At 29.3% G+C, this 22,598-nt stretch overlaps 13 protein-coding genes and 1 non-coding gene across 14 annotated transcripts; 9 read left to right on the top strand and 5 right to left on the bottom strand. All coding sequences in view use genetic code 12, as the record gives it.

Annotated features, from left to right (window-relative positions):
- Positions 1 to 5: 5 nt before the first annotated feature.
- PMT4 (dolichyl-phosphate-mannose-protein mannosyltransferase) lies at positions 6 to 2,255 on the bottom strand (the record flags this gene model as incomplete). Its single annotated transcript, XM_064885377.1, has 1 exon — positions 6 to 2,255. The coding sequence occupies one exon, from the start codon at positions 2,253 to 2,255 to the stop codon at positions 6 to 8; it is 2,250 nt and encodes a 749-aa protein (XP_064739937.1).
- A 288-nt stretch (positions 2,256 to 2,543) lies between these two features.
- Positions 2,544 to 5,877, bottom strand: RJT21DRAFT_119336 (uncharacterized protein). The gene has a single exon (XM_064881368.1). It carries the CDS (start codon positions 5,866 to 5,868, stop codon positions 2,638 to 2,640), a length of 3,231 nt encoding a protein of 1,076 aa, XP_064739936.1. The 5' UTR covers positions 5,869 to 5,877; the 3' UTR covers positions 2,544 to 2,637.
- Positions 5,878 to 5,991: 114 nt separating this feature from the next.
- On the top strand, positions 5,992 to 7,039 carry RJT21DRAFT_25394 (uncharacterized protein). The gene has a single exon (XM_064883895.1). The coding sequence runs from the start codon at positions 6,033 to 6,035 to the stop codon at positions 6,957 to 6,959; it is 927 nt and encodes a 308-aa protein (XP_064739935.1). The 5' UTR covers positions 5,992 to 6,032; the 3' UTR covers positions 6,960 to 7,039.
- Positions 7,040 to 7,539: 500 nt separating this feature from the next.
- Positions 7,540 to 9,309, top strand: RJT21DRAFT_119333 (putative ion transporter). The gene has a single exon (XM_064881367.1). It carries the CDS (start codon positions 7,803 to 7,805, stop codon positions 9,192 to 9,194), a length of 1,392 nt encoding a protein of 463 aa, XP_064739934.1. The 5' UTR covers positions 7,540 to 7,802; the 3' UTR covers positions 9,195 to 9,309.
- A 653-nt stretch (positions 9,310 to 9,962) lies between these two features.
- On the top strand, positions 9,963 to 11,902 carry RJT21DRAFT_119332 (uncharacterized protein). Its single transcript, XM_064881366.1, has one exon. The coding sequence runs from the start codon at positions 10,086 to 10,088 to the stop codon at positions 11,754 to 11,756; it is 1,671 nt and encodes a 556-aa protein (XP_064739933.1). The 5' UTR covers positions 9,963 to 10,085; the 3' UTR covers positions 11,757 to 11,902.
- Positions 11,903 to 12,678: 776 nt separating this feature from the next.
- Positions 12,679 to 12,769, top strand: RJT21DRAFT_t57. Its single transcript has one exon. It is a non-coding gene; the product is annotated as a tRNA-Met (tRNA).
- Positions 12,770 to 12,868: 99 nt separating this feature from the next.
- On the top strand, positions 12,869 to 14,297 carry RJT21DRAFT_25386 (uncharacterized protein). The gene has a single exon (XM_064883894.1). It carries the CDS (start codon positions 13,005 to 13,007, stop codon positions 13,971 to 13,973), a length of 969 nt encoding a protein of 322 aa, XP_064739932.1. The 5' UTR covers positions 12,869 to 13,004; the 3' UTR covers positions 13,974 to 14,297.
- RJT21DRAFT_132624 (uncharacterized protein) lies at positions 14,085 to 14,713 on the top strand (the record flags this gene model as incomplete). Its single annotated transcript, XM_064883143.1, has 1 exon — positions 14,085 to 14,713. One exon carries the CDS (start codon positions 14,085 to 14,087, stop codon positions 14,589 to 14,591), a length of 507 nt encoding a protein of 168 aa, XP_064739931.1. The 3' UTR covers positions 14,592 to 14,713.
- A 169-nt stretch (positions 14,714 to 14,882) lies between these two features.
- On the top strand, positions 14,883 to 16,181 carry ATP4 (F1F0 ATP synthase subunit 4). Its single transcript, XM_064881365.1, has 2 exons — positions 14,883 to 15,001; positions 15,136 to 16,181. Exons 1-2 carry the CDS (start codon positions 14,931 to 14,933, stop codon positions 15,776 to 15,778), a joined length of 714 nt encoding a protein of 237 aa, XP_064739930.1. The 5' UTR covers positions 14,883 to 14,930; the 3' UTR covers positions 15,779 to 16,181.
- RJT21DRAFT_82001 (uncharacterized protein) lies at positions 15,884 to 17,248 on the bottom strand (the record flags this gene model as incomplete). Its single annotated transcript, XM_064885311.1, has 1 exon — positions 15,884 to 17,248. The coding sequence occupies one exon, from the start codon at positions 17,246 to 17,248 to the stop codon at positions 15,884 to 15,886; it is 1,365 nt and encodes a 454-aa protein (XP_064739929.1).
- Positions 17,249 to 17,425: 177 nt separating this feature from the next.
- On the top strand, positions 17,426 to 18,410 carry RJT21DRAFT_119328 (uncharacterized protein). The gene is made up of 2 exons (XM_064881364.1): positions 17,426 to 17,517; positions 17,594 to 18,410. Exons 1-2 carry the CDS (start codon positions 17,468 to 17,470, stop codon positions 18,279 to 18,281), a joined length of 738 nt encoding a protein of 245 aa, XP_064739928.1. The 5' UTR covers positions 17,426 to 17,467; the 3' UTR covers positions 18,282 to 18,410.
- RJT21DRAFT_25328 (uncharacterized protein) lies at positions 18,316 to 19,754 on the bottom strand. The gene has a single exon (XM_064883893.1). The coding sequence runs from the start codon at positions 19,626 to 19,628 to the stop codon at positions 18,351 to 18,353; it is 1,278 nt and encodes a 425-aa protein (XP_064739927.1). The 5' UTR covers positions 19,629 to 19,754; the 3' UTR covers positions 18,316 to 18,350.
- Position 19,755: 1 nt separating this feature from the next.
- On the bottom strand, positions 19,756 to 21,368 carry RJT21DRAFT_25327 (U1 snRNP complex subunit). The gene is made up of 2 exons (XM_064883892.1): positions 21,277 to 21,368; positions 19,756 to 21,197 (listed from the first exon to the last, which is right to left on the bottom strand). Exons 1-2 carry the CDS (start codon positions 21,277 to 21,279, stop codon positions 19,902 to 19,904), a joined length of 1,299 nt encoding a protein of 432 aa, XP_064739926.1. The 5' UTR covers positions 21,280 to 21,368; the 3' UTR covers positions 19,756 to 19,901.
- A 223-nt stretch (positions 21,369 to 21,591) lies between these two features.
- Positions 21,592 to 22,451, top strand: RJT21DRAFT_119326 (uncharacterized protein). The gene has a single exon (XM_064881363.1). It carries the CDS (start codon positions 21,620 to 21,622, stop codon positions 22,103 to 22,105), a length of 486 nt encoding a protein of 161 aa, XP_064739925.1. The 5' UTR covers positions 21,592 to 21,619; the 3' UTR covers positions 22,106 to 22,451.
- The last annotated feature ends 147 nt before the right edge of the window (positions 22,452 to 22,598 follow it).

Genomic DNA, 22,598 nt, shown 5'->3' with positions numbered 1-22,598 from the left:
ACTCATTATTTGGCGTAATGTAACTTAATATCAAACCATTGTCTGGCCTTGACTTCTTCAACAGTTAAGGAAACATCACCATAAGTTAATGGTCTGAAATAAAAGAAAAACCAAATTATACCACTTGATAAAAGGGCAACAACAATGGAAATCTTAATTTTTCTAACTCCCTTTGGTGAGCCATCATTAATTCTTGTATTATTTGAACAAATAAATTCAATTAATGCACCTGAAAATAATGCAGCAATTAAATGTGCTGGTAAATAATGATGAACGAATTTTTGACGATTCATTAAAAAGAATGGGAAATAATGTGAACCCCAACCAATAAATAAAAATCCTAATGTATTATATAATCTTGATCTTGCTGGATCACTTAAAATTAAAATATCACGTCTACGAGTAATTTGATCAGCTAATAATAATCCAACATAAATTGCAAGACATGCAACTTCTATCCAATAACCAATAATATTACCAGTAAAGAAAATTTGTTTTCTACCTTCATTATCATTATAAAATGAAACACCTGATAATGCTAATGGCCATGAATTTGGTTGAGAAGCAAATGGATGTTCAGATGATAAAATATTATTATGATGAAACATTAATCCTTGTAATTCCCACCATTTTTTAAGAAATGGCATAGTTTTAACCTTTTTTGGAATAAATTTATTTCTTTTATCACTAGCTGGTAATCCAACAATTTCATCAATTACCCAAACATTATCTCTATCAGGAATCTTTTTATTACCACTAACTTCTTGATGTCCAAATCCCCAACCTGGTAATAATTCATCATTATGAGTCCACATTGCTACAACTGTATCAACATGAAGAATTCTTAATGGTGAAGCCTTTGTTTTAATTAATTTTCTTTTATTTTTATTTTTAGTTGATCCACCTTCTGCATCTCTTAATCTAAATAATGTTTGATTATAATGTTTAATAATATCATCACCATGAATAACAATAAATTCTTCATTTGTTGGTTTTAAAGGTGATGCAACATCATGAGCTAATAAATAACCATTTGTTCCAACATGTTTAAGTCTTACAATATCATTTGTAAAAATATCAATACCCTTTTTACCATTTGGATCAGTTGGTTCAATAATCCATTGATTATTAACATCTGATCCTATATCATCATTCACATCAAGAACACAAGTAACTTGTTGTTTGGCAGAAGAAACTCTACCATCTTCATAACGTAATGGATAATTAAATTCATGAGAATGTAAGAAAGCTTCAGTATCTTTATGTTTAATTGTAATTGTATCATAAAATTGAATTGGTTTGGAAAATTTAGCTAATGGAGATTCAAGTAAAGTTTCTTGAAATGCTACTGACATAAATCCATCACCTGGACCTGATCTAGTAAGAATTGCAAAATGTAAATAAAACCAAAATAAATAAATTGTAAATGGTAAAATAATTAATGCAAAGAATCTACTAAAGAAATGTTTTGAAAATTCCCCTAATGTTAAACCCTTTTTAATATCAAATAAAATCCATAATTCATGAATTACAGCAATTCCAACGGTTACAAAAGTAAATACACCAACATATTTAGTTGAAATAACACAAGAAAGTGAAACACCAGTAGCAATTAACCAAATCCACCAATTTTTTGAAAATGGAGCTTTTCTATAAGTTGAAAATTTTGTATAAGAAAATACACTTAATGCAACACTTAAATTTAATGTTGCATCTAATAAAATTAATCTACTATCAGCAACTTGAGCATTATCAAAACATACAATAATTGCTCCAAATATACAAGCAGGTATTGAAAATCCTAAATTTTTTAAAGTTAAAAAATTAATTGGTACAATAGCAGTACCTTGAATTGCAGAAAGTGATCTATAAGCAATATATGGTACACTATATTCAATATATGAATCACCAATATTATCAAATTTAAATTTCCCATTATAACCAATTAACCAACCAACAAATGCAATTAACATTTTTGCAAATGGAGGATGTAAATCAAAAAAATATGTTCTTTCTAAATAATATGAAGCAAATTTACCAAAATGAACTTCATCAAATACAACTTTATCAGGTACACTAATTTTATTAAATCTTGTATAAATTGCTAAAATTGTTACAATAATTAAAGCAATAAAATATTTAGTTTCTGAATCAACTTGACTAATAATTGATTTCTTTTCAATTTCATCTTCCTCTTGGTGAGTCACACCAGAAGAAGTCTTTTTATTTACTCCACGTCTCTTAACAGTAGACATGTTTCTGTTTCTGTTTCTGTTTCTGTTTCTGTTTTGTCTGGTTACCAATTGGTGATTGTATGTATTATTGTTTGTTAATTAATTACTGGTATAAATTTACATCAACTACTGCGAAACTTTTCACGACACGTAACCAGAAAAAAACTCCATGCGCACTGTCGTGCAGAACCATCTGAATTATTTGTGGCATAATGTACATGTACATATTATGTGTGTATTATGTACATATTAGTATATTATATGTGTATTATGTATTATATCGTATATTATATGTGTATTATGTATTATATCGTATATCGTATATTATATATATATGTGTATTATGTATATTATGTGTGTGTATATTATATATATATATATATTATATATGTATGTATACCACTTACATAATCTTCTTAGATCTCTTTTGTAGTCCTCCTCTACCTCTAATTATAGGTTGTTGCAGTTGTTGTTGTAATTGTGATTGAAGTTGTTGTTGTTGTTGTGATGCTGGTGGCTGCGTTTGTCCCAAGAGATTCAGTGAATTGGCTCTCATAACAATAGGTTGTTGAATTGGTACAGCGGGTTGACCATAATGATTATGAGGATAATTACCAAACATAGGCAGCTGTAAGATATGAGGATTTGGAGTAGATGGTGGTGGTGAAACCAGATCAAGTGATGAATTAGATCTACCCTTTTCTGTTTCAAGTCCTTCATTAAATTCTCCTGTAGAAGTTCGAGATACTCTCATTGGGATTCTATTATCCATTACTCTACCATAACCTAAACCTGAACTTGAACCTGAACCTGAAATAGGAATTGAAATTGGTTTAGATGATGATAATTGTAATATCTTAGAATTTTTATCTTCTAATAATGCTTCATATTTTAAAATTGTAGTAGATAATTCTTGAATCTTTTTATCATAATGTGATGTAAATACATTCAAATTTTCATTAAGATCCATCTTAGAAGATGCAAGTTTATATTCATAATTTTTTTGCATAGTTTGATATGCTTCATGAGCTCGATTTAATTCTTGACCAATTTTAGAATTTTTATTTTGTAATTGAAGAATCTCTTCTTTTAATGTATAAAGTTTCTTATCAACTTCTGATGTATCAGATTGAGAATTAATGGAATTGTCTATAATTTCAATCGGTTGTTGATATTTATCACTAACTTCAATTTCTTTAAGTTTTATTCTCAAATTTTCTATTTCAATTTCCTTTCGAGGTAATATAGATTCCATGAGTTGATTTATTTCAATTTTAATTGATTTATTTTCATCAGTAACTTCTTCATACAGATACTTTAATCTTTCATTGGTTTCTTGTAAACTCTTTAATTGATTAGTTAAATCAATTCTTTCCTTTTCAAATTCAATCTTTTTATCATTAAATTCAATTTGAAGCTTCTCTAAAGCTTCAAGTAAATCTTGTAAATTATTATTTAATTCTTGAATTTGTACCATATTATTCTTATGAGCAATGGATTGGAAATGTAAATTAGCTTCTCTTAATAATTTATTCATCTTTAATTTAAGTTTTATATAATAAAACTTATTTAAATGTTTCATATAACTTGAAAATTCAAGAGCATTTTTCATCAATAATAATTCTCTTTGATAATAATCCAAGGCAGATCCATTACCATTTGAGATATTATTATTACTATTACTATTACTATTTAATGTAGATATTCCTGAACTACTACCAATAGATCCTTTATGTATGGCAGCAGTAGTGGTTTCAACAGATGTAGTAGGTGAAGATATTGGTTTCTGTATTCTAACTTCAGATTTTAAAATAGATGGTTTTCTAGCTAAATCAGTAGAACTTAATTTTGATTGTGGACCAAAAAGTTTTTCATGAGTTGATAATAGATCAGATATTGGTTCTTCCAGTTTTTCAAATGGATGAAATTCAATATTACTAGTATCAATATCCGGTTTAGTTTCATTAAATTTTACATCTTTAAATAAAACACTTCCTCCTGAATCCTTTTGATCAATCACAAGATTAGTAGGTACTACTGACATTTTTCTTTGAATATTTTGAAGAGAATTAAGACCTAATGCAGAACTAACTCCTCCAAGACTTAAGGGACTACCTAATGAAGACTTTCTAGAGACCTGCTTTGAAGCTTCAGGAGTATTTAAAGGTGGTTGAGAATCAGGTAATAATGTTACTGAATCATTAAGATTCACTAATATATCAGGATTTAAACTTAAACATGAAGTAGAAACTTCTTCTGAACCTATTGAATCTCCATTATTTGCATCTAATATCCATTGAACAGGATTCTTTAATTCATCTTCCATAGAATTTTTATCAAAGTCAATAAATTTTGGATGTACCAATAAACTTTGATATAATATTCTGGTTTTAGTTTTAGTAGTATAATCTATTCTATCATTAGTATGACCTTTAAATTTAATTTCTTTCCCTAAATCAGAAATATATTTAGTATCAATAAATTGTGGTTTTCTTTTAAAAATATATCCAAGTGGAGCTTGACAAAATTTACTGAAATTAAATGGAAATAATCCATAAAGTAAAGTACCTAAATGATAAATATCAAATTCCATTTGAGTTGTTATAGAACTAAAATTTGCATATTCTGATAATTCATCAAAATTTGCAATTTTCCATGGAATATTTTTATCATCAATATATTTTTGTAAAACTTCAAATCTATTATGAATATATTTATTAAATTCTTCCCAATTTGAAATTCTAACGTATATGAGAAGAATATCTGATAAATAACTTGCAACTTTATTACAAATTTGAGGAATTAACATAATTAAAGTAGATAACAGAGAAAGTAAAATACTTTCACTAAAATCATACAGTAAACTTCTTAAAATATTAGGAAATAAATCCATATTTGTAATATGAAGAATTTGAGATGTATTTGAAGAAACTAATGAAGATAATATAGTTAATACTGATAATCTTTGATTAGGAATAATAAAAAATTCATTAATTAATTTCAAACAATCTTCAGTACATTTTAATCCATAATCTTGTAACATACTATGACAATTTTGTTTTATAAATCTTAATCTTTCTTCATAAGCTTGAGTATCTTTTTCAATATTTGTGGGACGAAGTCTAATTATTTCATAAACTGAATCATCATTTCCAATATAAATTTTCATAATAATTTTCATTACTTCATAAGCAATTTCTTCTCTTCCCTTTCTTAAATCAGGATCTTCAGTTGAAAATAATTCAATAGTTACTCTTTTTATAAAATCTCTGGATCTTTCAACAAATTGAAGATCATAACCGGCACTATCTATTGCTGGTTTACAATAAGTATTTAACCATAATAAAACTTCTCGTTTATTCAATACAGGCAGTAATTGATAAAGAAGTTTAAGAAACATAATTTCTTTTGGTAAATTAGAAGATGGTTGAATATAAGTATTATAAATTCGAAATAATTCATCATTAATACTCGTAGACTGTCGTATTATTTGTAAAGTATTATGTTTATCAAGAAATTGAGCTATAATAGTTAATAATTCGGAAATAACTTCATCTTTGTTTTCTTCATCATCCCATGAACTAAATAAGGAATCTAATGTCCTTATTAATAATCTTGAGGATCCCAGCAGCATCCTTTATAGGATCTTGTACTTTATGTGCATCGTAAAAGTTTACTTTGCGCAGATTTTATTTTTTTATATGTATAGTTTTGACATACTATTTTTCACTGCAAGTAATTTAACCAGAATAGTAATATTTTTACTTTAATTATACATTCAATTGACTATTTAAGAATATGACTAATTCTTTACTTGATGTTATAGATAAAGTAGATTCATATTCTTATGAACCAGATCATAGTAACTATACTTTATATGCTCATGATGGTCTTACTGCAATTGGACTTATCCGAGTAGATATCGCCCAACATTTTGGTAACTCCTCCGGGTTTTCAATTAATCATGAAACCAAATCTGTTTCAATTGATTCTCAATATGATACAATTTCTAAAAGAGATGAATTATTTGCATCAATTGCATCCCAATGGAGAAAATATCCTGAATTCGAACAATTACTTGATCATGGTTGGAGAAATGAATTATATACAGTTTATAATCCAAGTAGTGTTCCTTATTTACATTTAGAAAGAGCATTTTCAGTTTTAACAGGTTGTATTACTTATGGAACTCATTTATGTGGTTATGTTCCTGCTAATAAATCATCCAATGGGAAATTAAAGATTTGGATTCCAAGACGTTCTAAAACAAAATCAACATTCCCCGGTTTATTAGATAATACAGTCGCTGGTGGTCTTGGTTATCCTTATGGAATTTGGGAAACTGTTGTAAAGGAATCATATGAAGAAGCAGGATTAAGTGGTTCATTTATTGAATCTCATACTAAAGCTGCAGGAGTACTCCTGTATATGTATCTTACAGAAGATAATAGAGTACAACCAGAAGTAGAATTTTTATATGACATCGAATTTGACGATGAGCACACAGTAGTCCCAATCCCAGTTGACGGTGAAGCAGAAGATTTTCAACTTTTAGAAGTCGAAGATATATTAGTTAAAATTAAAAATAATGAATTTAAACCTAATAGTGCATTAGTCGTTATAGATTTCTTAATTAGGCATGGAATTATTACTCCAGAATCAGAAAAGTTTTATGGGCAAATTGTAAGTAGAAGTCATAGAAGATTACCATTTCCCACTCTCTAAATGGTTATAATCTAAATCCTTATAAAATAGAAAGAAATAAAAGTACTTTATTATCATGATATAAACTCCGAAATCATAACCTGTTCACAAGACTGCTTAGAAAAAGTTCTAATTGAATGACCCGGTGAATATTTTGTTCCCCACATTGGCTTATTTTAACTTAACCGAGAGAGAACGGCGCTAGCATACTTTTCAAACGTAGAGGGGGGGTTACAAATATGGCCAAATTTACCGCCAGTATTTTGCCTATTTGGGAAAGGCTAAGAACATTTTCGCATTTTAAGATAAAGGTGCAAAATTTATGAGCCCAGGGATTTACCATTAATTACAATGACTTGTTATCTTTTATAAAAGACGGTTTCTGTGGGGAATTAGCCAAAACAGGATGTCGGTGCCGCTGATGATCTATTGAGAAATTTCGTTGGTGATTTAAAGATAAAGATAAGTTATAAATAAATTGACAATTTCCATGGCTTCCATTCAAATTATGGCTAATTTCAATACACACTGTCTTAAATATTTACTATGATTGAAGCTGTTGGTGAAGAAAATTCTACAAAAAAGGATTACACAAATGTACCAGGAACTATCCATTTGGTAGACTTAGAGGGTACCTTAAATGTCAAAAAGGGGGAGGATGGAGAAATTATTCTTTTACCTCAACCTTCATCTAACCCTAATGATCCTTTGAGATGGTCCCATTCTAAGAAATTATTGCAATTTACTCTACTTTGGATATGGTCCTTCCTTTTAGCTCTTGCTGTTAATTTTGCTGGTCCCTTATGGGAAATATGGAGTGAATCCTTTCATACTACCTTTTTCCAATTAAATGTTTCAAAAGCAATGTGCTTTCTTGGACTTGCTGTAGGAATCCCGATTTTGCAACCAACTGCTTTGAAATTTGGTAAAAGATTTGTATATTTAATTGGTACAGTTATTGTCTTGGCAGCAAGTATTATTGGAAGTCAAGCAAAGACAGTTGGATCCATAGATGTTTATATGCTTCTAGGAGGAATTGCTGCTGCACCTGTTGACACTTTAGTTGAAATTTCTTCTACAGATATTTTCTTTCAACATGAAAGAGCTTCGGCTATTTCATGGTTGATTTTTGCTTTATATAGTGGAAGTTTCCTTGGACCAGTTGCTGCAGGATATATTACTACTTCTATGGGCTGGAAATGGTGCTTCTATTTTGAAATTATTATTTTTGCTGTCCTTTTGATTATTCAGCTCTTCTATATGGAAGATACTACTTTCCGTAGAGATTTTAACGAAGAAGAACTTGAAGAAAATATTCTTAAACAGATTCATTTGAGAGACAAGACTCCTATTGATACAAAAAGTAAAGATGGAGCCGCTGATGAAGTTAAGGAAGTAAATAGTACTTCCATTGCTGAAGAAGATATTGCTTCAATTGATGAATCAATTCCAAAGAGAGGATATTGGCTGAGAATGAGATTAATGGAATTTGAATACGGAGATTTAAGATCATGGTTAACTATATTTATTAGACCCGTATATTTAATTACATTTCCTGCTGTAATTTGGGGAGGGATTATATATGGTGCCCAAATGATGTATTTATCTGTCATTGGTACTTCTCAAGCTCAGATCTTCTCTGCAGCTCCATATCATTTTCAGGCAAATACAATTGGTTTAACCAATATATCTGTGTGTGTTGGAAATGTAATTGGGATGTACTATGGTGGATCATTTGTTGATTGGTCAACAGTATGGTTGGCTAAAAGAAATGATGGAGTCTTAGAACCAGAATTTAGATTATATTCTATGTTAATTCCAACTGTAGTCAATGCAGCTGGTTTGCTTGCTTATGGTCTAGGTGCACATTATGGTGCACATTGGGCTGTCCCTGTAATTATTGGTCAAGGATTGTTAGGTGTTGCAATGACATCATCCGGTGCAATTTGTATTGCTTATGCTATTGATTCTTATCAGATGCTTGCTTCTGAAGCTCTCGTGGTTATGCTTGTACTTAGAAACTGTATCGGGATGTCTTTCACGTTTGGATTTCAGCCATGGTTAGAAGCTAGTGGTTTGAAATTACTTACCTGGCTTGTATTCATGTTATCGATATTTATCAACGGTAGTTATATTCTTATGATCAAGTATGGAAAGAAGTTAAGAAAATGGACTCAGAAAAGATATGAGAAATATTCTGATCCAAATTTCGGAGAATCATTTTTAAAGAAAAACGTTAAAGAAAGTACACCCTAATCACTCTTATATCCGTTATAATGTCTTTAATATTTCTCTATGTCTTTGTTTTATTTTTGCTTTTCAGGTGGATACAATCGATATAAATAAAAATATATATTCTAAATGTTCTCGGATTTGAATAATTGGTTATTATAAAAATGTAGTCTGTTATAGAACCTGTTAACAAAAATGTTTCTTAATGACTTATCTGTCATACTTTTATTTTCAAACTTTTTCACAATCAGACCATGTAAAGGTTGTGTAGATATACAATCTATTAAGAACATGAAGAATTTAGTGTAAAACGAGTATGGATCATTACAGGAATCTTCAAAGAATAATATTCGGCATTTGAGTCCTCTAGTTAGATATCCGTAACCATCATCTTCAAAGTCATCAGTGATATCATTATTCAACAAATCAATCAAAATGAATGAATCATAATCTGTTAATATTACATAAGGAGCCAACTTCAAAAGCTTGTTTCACACATTGTGAGAAAATCTTTATAAATGGGAGAGAAGTTTCACTGATATTTGAACTCGAATTGGTAAATTTCTTTGCTTGAATCTTTCCATAATACCAGTAAGGTATATTTAAAATTAATGATGCTTTTCAATTTCATACTTAACTAATTCTAACAATAACAAATGTAGATCGTTAATAATGGAATTGGAGTGTACTTAAGATATTCGTCTTTACAACACTTTTGTAGTATATATAATTTGTTCTGCAAAATGGATGCAAAAGGGTGAACTATCATGCATGCTCTTAAGAAAAAAGAATCATCTGGGGTCAAAATTTTGATACTGCAGAGAAATTGCAGGAAAACTAAAGGCAACTGTAAATTGACTTAGCTCTTATTAGCAATACTCTTCTATCAATTATCATCATATAAGTAAGTCAGTAATGAGTAGGTCTGGATTTGAGGCGATTACATATTCCAGTCCAGATGTTGAATCTGAAATTGAATTGAATCTTTTGTTGGTGTCAATAAGAAGTTATCTTGATCAAGTAATAAGAAAGAATCAATTGAAACCCAAAGAGAAGTATACAAATCATGATCTTAAGATAAGGATAAGAGATTTAGAAGAATATTTCAGTGAAGTTAAAGCATTGTTATGTAAATTCCCTGTTGAAAATCATCATTACTTATGGGTAGAATCGTTATCATCCTTAGTTAATGATCTTATTAATTATAATCAAGCTTTTTGTAATAAATATAGTACTATTTCATCATTTGAAACTGAAGTGTTTATGAAAATAGCAGAAGAAATCACTCCAAAAATTAACCAATTAATTGCTGATTTTGCTTCATTGCTAGGAAGATTCTTAAAAAGTTCAAATTTTAATTGGGAGAAGTTTATAATTCCAGAAGTATTTAATTCTTTTGAAAATTTATTATATGAATCACTTGAATTATTAATTATGGATAAAATTGATAATTTAGATAATCAAAATATTACGGAATTTATTCTAGTAGATATACAGCAAGTTGTTTTAAAGATTTTTAAAGAGCCAGGGTTAGCAGAGAGTGGATTTTCCATTATAACTCAATTCTTGAAAGTAACCTATATGACAGGAGAATCATTATTGATTGTTCCTCTTTTCAGTTTACCAATAATAGATCCCGAATATCCTATGAAAGTGATTCAAACTATTGAAACTAATTTAAAGTATGTATTGTATTACTACAAATACGTTGCATTAAACTTTCTAGCTATATCAATTTTGAATAATTCATCATTCTACAATAAAATTGCAGATATATATTTTAAAGTTTTATTACATTTCCCCAATCTTCAATTGAATCTATATTTCTTTGGTGATAATAAGCCAATTTCTGGAAGAGTGAATGAATCATTAATTAGTTTATTGGAGAGACAAGAAATTTCGTTGATGTTTGTAATCAATAGTTTATTGAAACTATCGGATATACAACTGTATTGCGAAATGAGTAAATTGTACAATACTGAATTTGAGTTTTTATATGCTTCATTATCTACAGTATTGGCTGGAGATCTTGATAGATCTGCTTCAAGACCTGGAAGTGCACATTCAAGTGCTATTTCAGTGCCTAAAATTTATCAACTTGAATTACAGAAAGATTCAGAATTCAGAAAAAATCAAAAAAGGAATGCAATTCTCCTAAGGTCTTTTAGTTATCTTATATTGTATGGCTCTTATAAGGAAAAGATCAATTTAATTATTGAATTTCTCAATGATGTCAGTTTTGGAAAAGCTGAAGGATTCTTAAACCCCTTTTATAAAGGAGAGAAACTAGAAGATTATAAATTGATTAGATCAGATGGACTGGGTAAAGAAGTATTCATATATGCAACTAATAAGATTCGTCAGCATATTCGATCACTCGCAACATCATTCTTATGTGATAATGCGGGTCTCAAATCTTCAGAAAATCAATTTGATATCTCTTTACCTACAAGCCTTGATGTAAATGAAACCGAATATGCTTTGAAATTGTTCCCTGAAATATTAATTCCCGAGGCTCCATCATCCCAGATCAAGTTTTCTCTATTAACTCGTAAATTGTATGAAACTACTAAAAGACTACAATGAAAATATGTTTATTGGTGAATTTATATACAAGTAATTCTACAGTTTTAGTGCGAAAATCTTTTTGCAGACAAATATATAATTGAATATTCTCTATTTTTTTTTTCCGTAGCAAAATATGTATTCTCAATATATTTTTTTTCCGTAGCAAAATATGTATTCTCAATATATACGATATAAAATTATATATAGAGTGAATAAATACTTGCAAAATTTTTGAGAGAAACTAGAAACTAGTGAAAACTCTCAGCGAGATATTCTGATTGGACATAGTATGTAGATAATATAATAGATAGATTTATAAGGATGAAGACAAATATGATACCCAATTTTTAATAAGTGGGAGAGTTAATGGATCGAGCACATTACCCTCAATATACACGATATAAAATTATATATAGAGTGAATAAATACTTGCAAAATTTTTGAGAGAAACTAGAAACTAGTGAAAACTCTCAGCGAGATATTCTGATTGGACATAGTATGTAGATAATATAGTAGATAGATTTATAAGGATGAAGACAAATATGTCTCTATTCCAAAATGTATTACGTATTCCTTCAAATACAAAATATACACTATTTATAAGGAAGAATTGAATGGTAATAAGGGAAGAGAGAAATATTGTTGTAAAAAGGATTTATTTAGTACTTCTACATACAATCTCTACTTATATAAGACAAATATTCTAATCATACTATTGAAATAATCTAAATAAAAGTTAGCAAATTGATAAAATCACTGACTATATGAAATATAGTTACTATAACTTACTATTATTAGTATAATATATAATTTTAAAAAGATTTAGAAGGTTGGAAGTAAAAATTAATAGGGTACAACTGGTAGCGCCAACAAGTCACGTGATAAAAACGTGACATTGCGATTTTGGCAGGAAACTGTGGATTTTTCTTCACAAGAAATAGCTTCACTAGCTCAGTCGGTAGAGCGTCAGTCTCATAGTTAATTACGATTGTGAAATCTGAAGGTCGACAGTTCGAACCTGCCGTGGAGCATTTCTTTTTTTGCAACTTTTTTAAACTTTATTACCAATTTATTTCACTATTACTTATCTTTTAACTTAATGTAACATGCTTCTATGTAGAGCTTTTGATGTAGAGAAATATATTAATATGTGTTCTTTGATCAATGGCTCCTTTGTTATGCTTATGTATTGAAGTGGAGGACATTATAAAAGTAAAAAAAAATTGAACTGTGGAGTAAGTGAAGTAATACTCTTTATCATTAAGAATGCAATTAACCAAATTATTTAATAAAGACTTCATATATTTCTTGTTGTCATATTCACAATCTGTCCATATTCCAGAGTTGGAGCCATCTTCTTATGATATTGATCAACACACTCCTCAGAATGTTCTATCAAATACCAGTCCTAGACCAGTGGTCTTGTGGCATGGTTTGGGTGACAACTTCAATTCCAGTTTTATTCATAGAGCATCCCAAATACTTGATGTACACTACCCTGGAATATATGTATTTCCAATAAGCTTAGGTGAAACACCATCTGATGATCAACATAAATCCTTCTTTGGTGATGCCAATATTGAATTAGAAGATGTATGCGAACAATTAAGGAATAATACTATTTTACAAGATGGATTTGATGCAGTTGGTTTCTCTCAAGGAGGCTTGTTCTTACGAGCATTAGTAGAGAGATGTTCTGGATTAAAAGTTCATAACTTGATAACATTTGGATCCCCACACAATGGAGTTCTGGAACTTCCGTTATGCGAAGACCCTTCTGATTGGGTTTGTAAGACAAGAAATTCTCTTTTAAAGAAACAAGTATGGTATGATACAGTTCAAAAGCGAGTTATTCCTGCTCAATACTTTAGAGATCCATATGTGTATGAAACTTATTTGAAACATTCAAATTTCTTAGCTGATGTTAATAATGAAAAAGAGATTGTTAATCAAACTTATAAGGAAAACTTCCAAAATCTTAACAAATTGATTTTAATAGACTTTACCCAGGATACTACCTTGGTTCCAAAAGATAGTGCTTGGTTTTATGATTCAGAGGCTGAAACAGGTGAAACTTTAGAATTTACAGAAACTAGAATCTATAAAGAAGTTCTTATTGGTCTTCAGAAATTATATAAAGAGAATAGGATTGATTTTTTAAGTATAGAGGAAGATCATATGCGGATAACTGATGAATACTTTAACAAGATAGCTATTGAGTATTTAGGTAAATAAACATTTTATGGATTGCAGTAATTTTTCTGCTGAAAAATAGAGAGCGAGACTAAATATAAAACGAGAAGAGTTGAGTTTAGAACTGTAGTTATCATAAAAGGGAAATAAATAATGGATGAACAGGAAGAGGATAGAAAGTCGCGATTAGCGGCATTGAGGAAGAATAGAAATAAAAATAAAAATAAGTCAAGTGAAGAAAGTGTATTCAGTAGAACACTTGAAGCTCAACAAGTCGAACAACTCCTAACAGCAGAAGTTCCAGAATCATCAGATTCTACAACATTGGAATCTCAGGAGACTACGAATCAGGTGCAGGACCAACATTCCAGTTTAAAGGATGATACAATTCCAAGTTTGAGTATAAGCAATGAAGAAGGTCAAGAAGATACAGTAGAGGCCATATCTGCAAAACTTCAGGATGAGATATTTAACAAAGCTCATAAAGAAGCAATTGATACATCATTTGATATAGTACGAGAAGAAACTATATCCAAAAAGAAATATACTGAAGATTTAGAGTCTGACATTGCTGTCAACTTAAATAAAGCAAAGTTCTACACTAATAAGGCTATAAACCGATTACTACAACAAAGATATACAGAATCAGTTACAGAGTAGAACAGATAATAAAGTAAGTATTGTAGCAATTATTTATAGATAATGATTATATAGAGATGATGACAGTAAATAGATAATGATAATATATAGTTAATGAGAATACATAGATAACGATAATGAACATTTTAATAACTAATCTAATATTCAGTATAAAAAATTACACTATGCTCGGCTCGCGAACAACTAGTTACCCAAAAGGGAAGTCGAGCATCTTCCAATCAAATTGATTCTACCACCAAAAAATCCATGTTCGCATTCAGTGAGGTAGAAAGAAATTTTCAATAAAAACGTCAAGCTTAAAGTCATACTGTTATAGATTGTTAAGTCAGGTCGTCCATAATGTCTATGATGAATAGATTAGCTTTAAGATCAAGCCGTCCAATTGCTGGATTGGCTGTCCGTCCATCTTCGTAAGTATTCATTTGAAGCAGAATTCAGCAACTAATAATAATATCAATATCAATTATCAATTATCAATTATGATATAATATAATATATTTATTATTGAATCAATATGAATTATTACTAACTATTTTTTATATAGAATTGGTTTACGTTACCTTTCAACTCCAACCCCAACTCCAGTTGAACCAAAGCAAAAGGCTACTTCAATCATTGATGCATTACCAGGTAATAATTATTTATCAAAAACTGGTGTATTAGCTACAAGTGCAGCAGCTGCCATTTATGGTATTTCAAATGAGTTAATTGTTTTACATGATGAAACCATCTTAGTTTTAACTTTTGGAGCATTTGTTACTTTAGCTGCTAAATTTGTTGCTCCATTATATACTGAATGGGCTGATGGAGAAATTAAAAAAGTTAATGATATATTAAATGAATCTAGAACTAAACATGTTACAGCTGTTAAAGATAGAATTGAATCTGTTTCTCAATTAAAAGATGTTGTAACTGTTACCAAGCAATTATTTTCAATTTCAAAAGAAACTGCTGAATTAGAAGCTAAATCATTTGAATTAAAGCAACAACTTGCTGTAGCTCATGAAGCTAAATCTACCTTAGATTCATGGGTTAGATTTGAACAACAACAAAGACAATTAGAACAAGAACAATTAATTAAATCTGTCTTAGATAAAGTTAACAAAGAACTTGAAAATCCAAAATTCCAAGAAAGAGTTTTAGCTGAATCTGTTTCTGAAGTCGAAAAGTTATTCACTAAGAATTAACTTTCAAATGTCATTTCATGAATTTTATAAATCTTCACTATATTATTTAAATATTAATTTATTTACATTAGAAAATACAAAAAATTATTATTATAATTTTATTTATTAATTATGATACTTATTGGTTATTAAATGTGTAGGTTTCCAAATATGTAAAGAATTATCATCTGCTACACTTGCAATTAACCAATCATCATGATATGACCAATCAAAATCATTAACCCCTAACATATGACCAGCATGTAAAAATATAAGACCTTGATTTGAATTAATATTTGAATTACTTATATCAAATAATCTTACCAGACCATCAGTTGATGAAGATCCAAGAATATTATGATATTTTGGATGCCATTTAACTTGAGTTATTGAATCAGTATGTTGATTATTAATTTGAATTAGACTTGAATTAATTTGATTTTGATTATGATTATTATTTTTAAAATTTCTTATATCCCAAATATTAATTTGACCTCTACTATTACCAGTAGCAATGACCATATTATTACCAGGATTAACATTTAAACTATTTACTCCTATAGTTGAATCTTTAAAACTTAAAGTATTTGAATTTAATGATTGTAATCTAGTATCAAAAATTCGAATAAATCCATCTTCTTGAACTGTACCAAATATACTATTATGATTTGGGAACCATTTAATATCATTTATTCCAATATCACCTTGATTTAATACTTGATAAGACCAATGGGCAAAAACATTATCATCTTTACATGAATAATTATTTCGAATATCATATAAATTAATTCTACCATTCATATCTCCTGATATTATTGTACCTTCAATTTGTTTACTCCAATCAATAGCAAATATTCCATTATTTTCCAGACAAGAAGAAATTTCTGGATTTGAAAGATGAATTTGAACTTTATTTAATTCAGTATCATCAATTATAGAATTTTTAAAACTTTTATGTTTAGTTCTTTCATAAATTGATATATTACCAAAATTATTACTAGCTGCAATTATATTAGGATTTTGAGGCATATAAATTGTTTTATTAACATCACCAAAATGATTAATTTTTTGAACAACTTTAAGTTTATTATTAGATGACATTTTTAATTCAAATTCTTGTTTATCTTGATTATAATCAAGTTTATTAATATTTAAATTTTTATTTAAATCTTTATATTGAGGTAATTGAAGTACTGAAATACTATCAACAGATTGTCCTAAAGTAAAAGTTCCAAGTAATAATCTTTGATAATATACTTCATTATCCTTTGATGAATTATTTCCTAAACTTTTATTACTAGCATGATCAGGAAAGAATTGTATACTTAATGATGGCCATAATAAAGAATTAGTTGATAAATAATCATATAAGAATGGAGAATTCTTCTTCCAAATCCGATAATTCCGTTGAGTATCTTCTCCAATGGAAGTTTCTTCTTGAATCTCAACTTCTGGTGTCAGTTCCAGTTCCAGTTCCAGTTCCAGTTTCATACTGATTCCACTAACTTCTATAGTCATTATACGTATACTTATTACTTCTACTCAATAGATATATTTGATGTTTGGTCGTGCCAGACGCGTTTTTTCATTATCGTTGCAGCCTGAGCTTAATGGATGAAGCGAAAAAAAGTTGCTGTGAAAAATTAAGTGTGCGATGAACTTGGGGTAACCATATTAACCAGTGATACCATAATACATAATAACTATAGTATGACGGAGGAGATAAGATTGAATTCGTCTAAGCTTGGGACAAAGGAATAGTATGTGTTAATTTAATTATTTTTTTTTTCTTTTTTATATTATTAAGTTAAGTACTTTTACTAATAGTATATATAGCTGGAATCAATTCTATCAAGTAGAAAAGAAGAACTTTGAAACTAATGAAGATGACACAGGAGAATGTTGGTTTGATGATTCTGATGCTGAATCAAAAATGATATCTTTTATAATAGATAAGTTAAATGATCAAGAATTCCCCTTTCATGATGAACAAATTAAATTTCTTGATCTTGGAACAGGTAATGGACATTTATTATTTCAATTAAATGAAGATCTCGAAGAAGAATATGATGGAAGTGAAAAATTTATATTTACAGGTATTGATTATTCACCTGATTCAGTAGAATTTGCAGCAAATATTGCTAAAAGAAAATATGAAGATATTGAATTTAAATTTGAACAACTGGATTTATTAAAATCTAATGATCCATTTATTATAAAGGGAATTAAATATAATATTTTACTTGATAAGGGGACATTAGATGCTATAGCATTAAATCAAGATCCTATAGAAGAATTTAATGGGAAAATTGGTATGGAAGTTTATGCATCCCAAATTGAAAGATTAATGAATAAAGATTCTGTATTACTTATTACTTCATGTAATTTTACTGAATCAGAATTAATAACTATTATTGAAAACAATTCTAATTTAAAAGTATGGGATAAAATAAATTATCCAAGTTTTGAATTCGGAGGAATTAAGGGGTCTACAGTTTGTAGTATTGCATTTACAATCCAATAATTATATATTATTATGAATGTACGAACCAACTAAATAGATTGATACTTATTATTATTATAATTATTATTATTATAAATCTTTCTTCAATTCTTCTGCTTTATCTATTAAACCGTCTCTAACATTTTGATTGGAGAATTTAAGTAAATATTGAACAGGTGTACCTTCTTCTTTTATTCCATTTAATCTAAGAAATTTTCCTGGAGTTAAACTGGCTTCTAATCCTTTAAAAAATTCAGTATCTGATTTTATACCATGATTTAATACAACTCTTAATAATCCTTGAGATCTCATAACTAATCTGATTTTAGATTTATCAGCTTTAGATTGATTTAAATGTAATGGACCTAAACCTCTTTCTTTCCAACCTTCAGAAATATTTGTTAAATCTAATTCAAATAATTTAGCAGTAGCTGAAAAATGTGATATTTCATCTTCTTCTCCTGTAGTTACATTTTTAATTGGTTCTAAATCAACTTGTTTAAATTGTTGAATTGATGGTGCTTTAGATGAAAGTTCATTTCCTTCATTATTAATACCACTTCCATTTGAATTATTTTCATTATTTGAATCTTTACCATCAGTATCAAGAAATGATTTCTTTGTAAGTGAATTTTGAAATGCATTAGTGAATTTACTATTTGAACCAAATGATGATGATATACTAGTTTGAGATTTTTCATCTAATAAATTATTAGAATTATTAGTAGAATGTGAATTAGTTGGTGAATCAAATACATTTGGTTTATTCTTAAGATTATCCATTATTGATCTACCAAATGAAGTAGTAGATCCAAAGACAGGTTTTGAAGTTGAAACTTTAGGAGTAATTTCTTGAGTACTTGGAGTCGTTACAGGGTCATTGAATGAATTAGTAGGAGTTGTAAAATTAGAATCTTTAACTTGAATCAGACTTGATCCAAATGTTGCTCGAGGTGGAAGTGCAGGTGGAATCTTTTGAGTTGAAGGTATTGTAACATTATCGTCCTTTTTATTCGATTCATCGTCTGATGCTAACCACTGTATACCGGTAGCAATAGGTTTAGTAGTAGTTGGGGTAGTAGTTGCAGTAGTTGCAGTAGTTGCAGTATTATTACTATTTTTCCTTAAAGCTGCAATTTCTTGTTTCAACCCATGAATTTCATTTTCTAAAGCTGTAAACTTTAATTCAAATCCACGACTGATCTCTTGAGTTATACTTGATTTTAAAAACTTCAAATCATCATAGATAGTTCCATTTCCTTCCCCTTCTGAATCACTTTCAGTTTTGGATCTCTTCTTAAAATCCTCATGATTAACTTCTTCTTCTTCTTCTAATCTACGCTTATGAACCATATTTTCTTCAGACATACTTAAAAATGTCAGGTGTAAATGACTAATGATATTACAATAAGGTTACTATAAATAAATCTTTACTCAATTAAATGGTATCTGTCACAATGGAATTTATGTATCGGTCTGGTTTGTTAGCTCCGAATTATTTTTGTCTCAATTGTCTGTCATTGAGAATTGACATAGATATTTTTTTTGTGTCAATACATGGGGACACTAATGCTAATGGTAATGGTAATGCCAATGCACATGGATTTTATTACTATATATCTATATATATTACTATACATTTCATCCACGTCTGATACTTCTGATTGATCGGTTGTCTCGAGGTTTATACGCTGTAGTGGTTGTAGTTGTAGTTGTAGTTGTAGACGATGATGCAGTGGCGTATTTCGCATACCTATCCTTGACAGATGCGGACTCTTGTTTTATTTGATCGGCCGGGGTCTGAGATGGCTGGGTAGATTTACGCATTGGTGGCCCATATCCTCCATATTTCGAAGCAAGTGGTGCAGCAGACACACCTGTTGTTGTAGTAGCTGATGGTGTTGTTATTGTTGTTGTTGTTGGTGGTGTTGTTACTGTTGAATTATATGACTGTATAGGCCTATGATGATTAGAACTTTGATATGAGGATTTATTTACAGATGATACACTAGAACTGGAATAGGAATTAACCGACGGCCTGGATACACTACTATTACTATTAATATTACCATTACCATTTCTTGGAATATACGAAGACCCAGAATGTTGGGAACGAGGATGTGAAGGAACAGAAGATAATGATGAAGGAGGTATACTATCATGACCATTCTGAATATTAAGTCTTCTACCACTAGCAGCTGCAGAAGCATTAGGATTTAATCTAGATAAGGCATTAATTTGAGTATAATGTCTACCGCCTAATCCACCACCCAATCTTCTTGGTTTCCAATTTCTTACTATTCTTCCTCGTTCAATATCTACCAACATAGTACGATTGGTCAGATCTAATTTTAAACCAGTTCTGGCTAATTCTTCAACACATCTAGATGCATCTACATCTCTATCAAATACAACAAATGCATATCCCTTTGATTTTTCAGTAACATTATCTCTAACCACACGAATGGATTCAATAGGTCCATATTTCTTGAATTCTTTATTAAGATCATTCTCAGTTAATTTATAATCTATACGAGATACAAATACAGTACGAAATGGATCTCTCATTTGATGTTGTTGCTCATGATATGCCAAGGCACTAGGATCATCCCATTCTTGAAGTTGGCGATGAATACTTTCTTGTTTCACCCGTTGCTTCTTAGCCGATAACTTTTTCAACTCTTCTAAAGTAATAGTATTAGGCTTTTTCCGTTTCAGATGTAATTGATCTTGTTCAAGCTTCTGAGATTTTTCAATTTGGGGTAATTCTTCAGTTATATATTTATCTATTTTATTTTTCAAACTAGTTATGGATGTGATAGTATGCGACTTTCTCTTTTCAGGAGCATAATCATTAGGTGGTATATGTATTAATGGAGGTTTAGGAGTGAATAGTTTTTGAATATTGATAGGATATTTTTCAGTATTATTATCAGTCTAGACATTATATGTTAGTAAAAAATTCATATGAAATAAAATATAAAATAAAATAAAATTAGAGTAGATTAGTACTTACCATTATGAGCGTATTGCTATATCATTTGGGATACTTTTATATCAATCCAACAGGTGTAGAGTTAACTTATATACTATAGGTAGAGGCTTATATAAGAGAGAGACTTTAGTTCATTTAACAAAATTTTATTAGTATAAGAGACATGACATCCATGCCCCAATATTTAAGCGGAAGACCCACAGAAAAAAAGCGAGCCAAGGTATAAAAGGCAGCAATTAAAGTTGGAGGAGTTTATTAACTAAACGAGTAGAAATTGAAGAGAATTATCAATTGACTATAATTATAGTTAGTTACTAATCGATTGAATATAATTTATTAATTATATTAATTATATTAATTGAATATGTCCGGAGAAAATTCAGAAGGGACAGATTTTGAAACGTATAATGATAATATTGATATTAAATCATTACCTATATTAACTCGATCTCAATTGAGTTTATATAATGGAGAAGATAAATCACAAATTTATGTTGCTATTAGAGGATATGCTTATGATGTTAGTGAGAATACCAAAAGTTATGGACCAGGTAGATCATATCATAAATTAGTTGGGAAAGATGTTAGTCGATTATTAGGATTAAATAGATTAACTATAACAGGAAGTATTAATAATAGTGATAATAGTGATAATAATAATAGTAATGGTAATGGTAATGGTAACGGTGAAGGAAGTGAGAGTAATTTAAAGGAAACTACTTGGTATACTGATGATTTTACAGATAAAGAGAATGAGATTGTTGATAGATGGGTATTATTCTTTAGAAAGAGGTATAAGATTGTTGGAGTAGTTGTTGATCATGATACTGGGACTAGTTCAATTGTATGAAGAAGTAAGTAAGTACAGTGTAGTATTTATGGTGGGGTAAGTATTGTGTGCAGTCACTTAGTTAATAAATGTAAATGTAGTACATACATTAAAGTACATAGAATAAGTTAGTGTATCAGGGTTTAACAGTCCAGACCCAAACGGTATGTAGGACTACGCCAAGGTTGCTATGGAGATCTGATGAAATTGAGGTTATGAAACGAGAACGCGTAGATGTGAAACTGATTAGTTTGAGCGAGAGTGAGTGAGTGAGAGTGAGTGCGTATTAGAATTAGAATTAGAATTAGAATTAGTATGAGAATGAGAATGAGTAAACAAATCGAGTAAACAAATCGAGTAAACAAAGTATACACAGTACTATACGAGACATGAAAAATTTATACAAATATATATAACAGATCTAGTATACATAATATAGACTAATCATAGTATACCGTACACCATCTATTGTATGTTCTGTTCTTAAACTGTAGATCCAGATGAAATTGAAATT

The sequence above is a fragment of the Scheffersomyces amazonensis genome (assembly GCF_036850825.1).
Source record: "Scheffersomyces amazonensis strain UFMG-HMD-26.3 chromosome Unknown RJT21scaffold_2, whole genome shotgun sequence".
NCBI lineage: Eukaryota > Fungi > Ascomycota > Pichiomycetes > Serinales > Debaryomycetaceae > Scheffersomyces > Scheffersomyces amazonensis.
This window is presented reverse-complemented; position numbering and strand designations above follow the sequence as displayed.